Below are 7,453 nucleotides of genomic sequence, written 5' to 3'. Positions count from 1 at the left end.
GGGCATGGGGGGGGGGTGGCCGTGTGTTCAGCAGGCACGACTCCACGGGCTGCCGAGCAGCAGCGGGGTGAGGCAGGAGGGGTGCTGCCGCCCCGGGGTAGGCTCCAGCCTGGCTTTCCGCAGGGCACTTGGAGATTTGTTGGGTTTTATGGAGTCCTGGTGATTTTACTTTTTATTTACCTTGCACGTTTGTAACGTAACCTCCGCCTCGCCAGTTAACCTCTGTTTGGGGTGGATGTTATTGCAGAGATGAAGAACAGGGTGTCCTGTTTATCTCATATAAACATCAGTGACTGCACCTTAGACAGAGCAAGGGGCTGTGGCAGCCTCAGAAATGGGGCTCTGGGGAGTGGGAGAAGAGATGATGGACACTCATGGTTTCCTGTCTCTCTTTGCTGAGCAAATGTTTTCTGAGAGCACATGAGTTTAAATTTCTACCCTATGAGATTGATCCGGTGTTGTCTGAGGAATTATGTGCCTTCTGCTGTGGTTTAAAACAGATTTATTTTGTTTCATTTTAAATTTACTGTGATCTATCTTTAAAAGTCACTAGGGGGTGGTCTGTGACCTGGAAAGGGACATTGAAAAAAAGAGTCACACACAGGTGATGGGCTGGCACCTGAGGCGGGACTGGAGATGAGGTGTCTTCTGCTCTCCCTGTCCTGCGGCAGCACAGGACGAGGCAGAAGCTGCTCGAGATGATGTTAGGAAGCCTTTATAGGTGTTCAGGGGGTTGTGTGCAGTGAAAAACTAGCAAGGTGTTTACACTCCATTTTTGGCAAAATACAGAGAATTTTAATCTGAAAAAGGCGCTTCTAGAAAAATTCTGAGCAACCCACTTAAACTCCTCAGAAAAGTTGTAGGGAACTTGGTAATAACACAACACCCAGACCACAACTTCAGCTCCCGTGAGTTAAAGGTCTCTACTGTAACCGTGCAGCCTGCAGAGAGGGGCAGACCCCGAGCCCGTGGGGAACAAAACTATGTCTCTGCACCTCAGGCTGGGAAAACACGCAAGCAGCCCCAGGTTTTCTGCTGAATTTCCCCCCGGCATCCTAGGTTGGGTGGAGGTACGTGGCAGCCCTTCGGAGGCTCGTGGCACTGAGGAGGCCCCGCAGCCGGTGCTGCTGGGTGTGTTACGTCGTGGTGTAACCAGCACAAAACCGCAAACTTACCGACCCATACAGCTCGCCTCGCTCGTTCATGCCGAGGTAGAGTCCGGAGTCCACCCCACGGATGCTCACCAGCCCCACTGCCAGGCTAATAAACTCCAAAATCCCTAAAACAGAGAAGTCCAAATCACACAGAGGGTAACAGCAGCACCGGGCTCCCGTGACAAGCTCGATCCAGCCGTTCCCAGCCTTTGCAGAGCTTCCTACAGACCCCGTTTTCTTGTTTATAACGACACCCTTCTTCAATCTCTAGTTGTGATGCGTGTGATCTTCTGATTTCCCCTCGAGGCTTCTCCCCAGCACTGTGAATTTGAGTTGCCCAAGAGGAAATGACTTTGCTAAGGAGAAAAGCTTCGCTAGGTTTTGTTATTTTAGTTTTGGGGAGTTTTTTCCCTAATTATCACCAAGACGACAGATGCAGAAACTTGCGCCTGGCCCCCTAGAAACGTCAGCAGGCTGGTACCACACCGGGTTTTATGCTTCGCCAAAAGGAGAGTGGTTTTGGTCACCATGGGGCTTCTGTTTTGAGGCGATAGTCCCATGTGTTTTAAAGTGATGAGTCCAATAAAAATAAGCGAAAAGTGCTAGAAGAGATGTCTGTGAGGGCCACCTTCATCCTGGTCCTCCAGTGGGGTCCTTGCCACTCCCAAAGGTATACAGAAGCTGCGAGGGTAAAACCCAGCTTCAAATACACGCAGGCAGAAACGCATCTTCCTCTGCAGCCTTCGGAGCTGCCACTCCTTCCTCCGTCACCTCCTGCCACTGTCACTGCCAGAAACCCCCTTCTGCCCCGTATGTCCTGCTGCCTGCCCCAGCCTCGTGCCAGTCCCTTCCCAGTCCAGCAGCATCTGTCCCAGCCAATCCCGGCCCTGCAAGAGCCATCATCCTACCTGTGGGCTTCAGCCTACAGCGACAGGGTCAGATGTTTAAATAATGAGGGGCAGCTTCATCTCAAAGAATCACAGCCTGGTTTGGGTGGGAAGGGACCTTTCAAGGTCATCCAGTCCAACCCCCTGCCATAGGCAGGGACATCTTCAACCAGATCAGGTTTGCAGAGCCCCAGGGTCCAACCTGACCTGGGATGGTGCCGGGGATGGGGCTGCTCCCACCTCTTGGGGCAACGTGGGCCGGTGTCTCACCACCCTCAGTGTAAAAATTTTTCCTCTGCCAAAGAAATCAGCAGAGCCTGCTGTGCTGCCGGCTGCACGCCCGCTGCTGCCGGGAAGGGGACGGCAGCTGTTGTGATGGAGGAAAGACCTGTAACAGGAGAACCCATGGTGAAGCACTTAAAAACCAAGAGCCCCCAAGTAGGTGCGTTTTTAACTGCTCTGAACAAAGCCAACATCGCAAGTGGTGGAGACCTTCAAACTTCACAGGACAAACTAATGGGACTGCGCTGGCTGCTGGATGTCACATGCTCCCTAGCTAGAGGTCATGGGCAGTCTCTGCCCGTGTCCAGGGCTGAATTAATAAGCTGGGAGGTAGCAGCAGAGGATGGAAGAGGGCTTTCCCCATCCCATCTGACTGGACAAGGTATCTCCATTGACAGGAGGACAGAGTTGCTCTAACCTTTAGCATGGCTCCAGGTCTCTTAATATAGCTCACAAAACATCCAGTCCCGAGCGACTGCCGCTCTGATCAGGTTACCTCCCAGACCTCCTCTTCAAAGTAAGCCTTCAGTCTCAAATCACTGCGTGACAAGCTGCCACCCGAGCCCGCTGACTTCAGCGGCAGTCGCAGCTCCCAGTCACCCCTCAGCTTGGGGCATGTGTCTTCTGCTCAGCCAGGCGTGGGTGCGATGACTGCATCACCACCTAAATATAGGACAGCCCAGATGGCGAGGGACACCTCTGTCCCCCTTCGCTCACTGCAGACCCATCAGTCAGATGCTGGCAGCTAAGCTGGGGGCAAGAATTAGTCTTCCTACCTTCTATCAGATGTTCTGTCCTCCTTTTGCCCTGCCTGCTCTGGGCCTCGTGCATCGAACCCAGCCCTCCCTGCAGCCAGCGGGTGCTGTGGGGCGGGAGATGAAATATGGACTTGGGACCCTGTAATTCCTCAAGACAAACAGGGAAGCAAACGACAGAAAACCTGCTTTATGGACCGGTGCAGCTGTCTTTCAGGCTGACGTACACCCAGCTACACACCCTGGCCTGGGGACACAGAGAAGCTGCAGGGGGGTTGGACTAGATGACCTTTAAAGGTCCCTCCCAACCCAAACCAGTCTGTGATTCTATGATATTGCCTTTCAGAAAGGGCAGGAGCGGGCAGCGAGGGGAGCCTTCTCCCGCCAGTACCCCCACCAGCTCGCTCTGTACGTGGCACGTGAACCCAGGTCTCCAAAGACCCAGGAAGGAGCAACCCGGGAGCAGCATCAGCGTCTCTCCTCTCTGAGCAGGCGGGTGAGACACCCCTCATCTGGTGCAGACTGGGGAAACACGGGCTGGTTTTCCAAACGGAATTTCTTCAAGGCATGCTCGTGACAACGTCTTCTGCCAGCGTCCCCTGCAAGATTCCCCTTTCTGAGTGGCACTTAGAGAGGAGCACAGGAGACGACTGTGTTAAACAGCATTAAGTATGTAACTTAAACCCACAAAAGTCAGGAGACAGAGTGAAGGCTGAAAAAATGTGGGCGGATATCCATCCTGTCCTCAACTCACTCCAACTGCTAGACAAAACTGCAGCTTCGTACATCTGATCTCCAGCAGCACAGGGAGCGGCCATGGGGGCCAGCTCAAGAATGCTCTTGCCGGTTGTAGCAGTGTGGTTTTGTGACAGAACATGCTTTTTTTTCCCCCCCTTTTGCTTTTTATTTGCCCTCAGGACTTGTCTCTTTTTTCTTCCTTTGATTATTCAATCTGTTTGTTCCTTGAGCCTTTCTAGATAATATTTGGAGAGATTCAATTAAGTCTCCGACTGGATTCATTTACCACCAAAGCACTGAATAATCTCCCAGGCTCTGGGAGACTGGCCGGACCCGCACGCTCTCGCCTCACCATAAACCATCATCCCTCAAAGAACAATTCAGCTCCTCGCACCTGTCTCTGCTTACATGACCGCATTCAGGGGTGCCGCAGCATCAGATGTTGTATTAATGGCTACAGACCTAAAGCTTCAGCTAAAAACCTCAACAACTGTTCAGCAACAGGTGCACAACACTCCCAATGGCAAAACCTGCAGCAAAACTTTCTCTGGAGGTTTCATCAGCCTCTCTGGGAGCCTGTCACAGATCCCTGAGCAGGTTCGTACCCCAGAAGAGCTTCATTTGCTGCCTTTGTTCGTCGAGGCCTCTGTCCCTCTTCACTTGCAGTCAAGAACAGCAAAGCTGGTGTCACTTGTTTAATGCTGCTGCAGAACAGACACGAGGCAGAAAAGGCGCAGTTCCTCCCGGCAGGGATTTTCCGGGTGAATTTACCTCGGTTCATTCCGAGAAGGAAGCGCTAATGTCAGTCCAAACCCCCTCCAGATTGGGACCGCCCTTTATTTCTTGGTGCAAGAAGGTCCTTAGCAGGTGCAGTGAGAGAAGATCCATTTCTGAAAAGACTTTTCTCTTTCTGGGATGACTTGGGTGGAGCTGCCAGTCCAGCGAGCAGATTTGGGCACTGCGCTGGCCTAAGAACAACCTTTCTTCCCACGGTCTTGGGGGGCTTTGCCAAACTTTGCGTTAAGCCTCCTCGAGGAAAAACAAGCTGCGCGCCACTGTTCTGGCATGAATCTGTATTTTTACACGTATAAAATATCACGTTCCAGAAGACAGGTGTGATTTAGGAACGCTCCAGCCCTTGGCAGACGAGAGGGAATAGTTACGGTGATTGCTCGGGGCGGTGTGGGTAGACGAAGCTGCTCCCTCCCGTGTCCTGTGGCCACATCCCTGAATGCTGCGGTACAAAAGAATCCTCCCCTCGAACCCTCACCGTTAGGACCCTGGGACTCTGTTCTGCATCACCAGAGCTTTGGCTCTTTGTTTTCCTCTCTGGAAGCCTTGGACGTCTCGCACATCTGGTAGCTTTTGGGATGGCTGCGCAGGGGAGGGTGTAGATACTGACCATCTTTTCCTGAACCCCTTCCAGTAGGAAGGGAGGGGGAAGCAAAGTCCGGTTCTATCCTACATCCCGTCTGCAGCTGGATACGTGCCTCTGCTGCAGCCTCACAGGAGTTATCTGCTCATGATATCAGGGAGCACCTTCCAGCCGCGTGGGCTTGACCCACCAACCCACCCTCCCGGATTCCCCAGCTGCCCCTAGATCTAAGCTGCTCCCCCGAAACCCTCGCCCAGCTCTGCACCTCACCGCGGTTTTGCAGTTCCCCAGAACCGCTCAGGCTGCCTGTTTCTGTCACAACTCAGAGCGTTCTGACTGCCGCATGCGAAATCTCGGAATGCCTCGGTACATGACATCCTAATACGAACCATACCAGTAACGCTGGAATTTAAATATTCATGGCTACTGGATGCAGATGGGGAGGACCGCGTGCCAACACGTTATTGCTTTGAGTCTCTGCTGAAGCGAGGTCTAGTCCAACTCGATCTGAACGCGAGGATTCCAGTCTAATCCTTGGGGGCTTTGTCTTGCAATTACAACAAATAACTATTTATTTTACACTGCCTCTGGGAAAACCCTGAAGCAGAGAACTATAATATTTTATATCTGAAGTCTGGTCTAGTTTATGCAGCTGGATGCTGCCTGCTAAAACACTTAGGGGATGCCAATGGTTCGATTTATTGAATGCACTGTGTGACTTAAACTTAAGCATGCAAAATTCAGAAACATTTTTAGCCCGTTCAATGCGTTTTTCCAAAGTTTGTTTGAGTAAAATCAGTGTATTTCCAATCTTTTTTTAAAAAATGGAACCGAGACAAATGCTGCCCCTTGAAACTGGCTGTTTAGTTGTCTAAAGATAAATAAAAAAGAACTTAGACAGAAATCCTACGTGGCAGACTGAAGTAAAACCAAACAGATGCAACGGGTTTGCTTTCAGTTTCTTTGAGTGTGGAAACCCACCACGTCCTGCTGCATGAAAGGTTAAAAGATCCGTGTCTTTTGGGAGGTAATTCAAGAATGCTCACCCCACGAGCCCAGGAGCACCCGGCTCCGACCCGCAGGTTATGACTTTCGTGTTGATTTAGGCAGGGACACGCTCTGCACACACCTGGTGTTCATGGAGAGCGCGGCGTGGAGATAAGCTGCTCCAATTGTTCCCCAAACCTGCCTCACGCCACCACCACGAGCAGCGTTGCTGAGGTATCAGAGAGGACCGGTTGCAAACAAGCAAAGGCAAAAAAAAAAATAAAAAATTCCTTTTGCCGAGGAGTTAAAGCTCTTGGAAACTATAAAAAGTCTTGCGAGCAGTTCTGCAACCTGTTGACAAGAGAGCTGCTGAGATCACTGGCAGGGGACTCGATAGCTTACCCAGACACCTGCACTAGATGCTGAAGTAGCGGGAATTTTTCTGAGCTGTGCTCAAACTGACTGTACTCCTTCGCCTGTGGCTTGGGATGCATTTTTTGAAGATTACATATAGTCTCATTAGCGATCCCTGCTCTGGTGTGACAGTGATACAGGCACTGCAGTCTTCCAGCTGTATCCAGGGCAGCAAGGTAAATCCAGGGTGCTCTGCCTATTGTTCCATCTTCTCCCTTCTTTCCGAGGTCCCATAAGCCCTTTTCCCCCCTCGTCTTTCCAACAACCTCCCCAAACCGAGCTTCTGACACCCATCTGGCCAAGTGATCCCTGCCCGCTTTGGGGGAACGCTCCTCTAATGAAATTCATGCAAGAAAAAGAAATCGGCTCACAAATAACCGCAAAGGTGAGGGGGAGCATTCAGCTCCTTTCCTGAAGTCTGTAAAGTAGAAATTTGACTACGACATCCTGACCATCTGACCGGTTACCAAATATTCTTATGAAATGGAAGATACGGATTCCAAACTCTGCTTAAAAAAAAAAAAAAAAAAAAAAAGGAAGGGGGGGGGAAAACCCAACCAGAAAAAGCTAGGAAATTCTTTTTCCAGTGTGCTTTCTTTCTTTCGCCTCCCTCACCGCTGACTCCGGAGGCACTGCTAGAGCTGCCCCCCTCGCTTTTATTTTTAATTTTCTTTTTTAATTTACTTTTCTTCCCCCTGCTCAGGCATGTTTTTGTGCACCTGCGGACGGGCTGAGAGTAGGAAATTGGAAATAAAAACTCCCGCATTGCTGGGGAGTGAGCGCATTTGTTTGGGAGTCTAATTATATCCGTCCCGGGATGATTTATATTAGCGGGGTAATTAGTCCTGCGAGCAGGGCACC

The 7,453-nt window shown here is 51.1% G+C and overlaps 1 protein-coding gene across 1 annotated transcript in view; it reads right to left on the bottom strand.

The window, feature by feature from the left end:
• Window positions 1-3,896, bottom strand: part of LOC104492463 (fibroblast growth factor 16-like) — a 6,362-nt gene extending 2,466 nt beyond the window's left edge. Inside the window, exons 1-2 of the mRNA XM_010135028.1 lie at window positions 3,833-3,896; window positions 1,176-1,375 (exon numbers count right to left, since the gene is read on the bottom strand). Of these exons, the coding sequence (XP_010133330.1) occupies window positions 1,176-1,375; window positions 3,833-3,896 (264 nt within the window). The remainder of the gene's footprint in view (window positions 1-1,175; window positions 1,376-3,832) is intronic.
• Between the last annotated feature and the right edge of the window lie 3,557 nt (window positions 3,897-7,453).

This window comes from Buceros rhinoceros, unplaced genomic scaffold (genome assembly GCF_000710305.1).
Source record: "Buceros rhinoceros silvestris isolate BGI_N320 unplaced genomic scaffold, ASM71030v1 scaffold10964, whole genome shotgun sequence".
Lineage (NCBI taxonomy): Eukaryota > Metazoa > Chordata > Aves > Bucerotiformes > Bucerotidae > Buceros > Buceros rhinoceros.
This window is presented reverse-complemented; position numbering and strand designations above follow the sequence as displayed.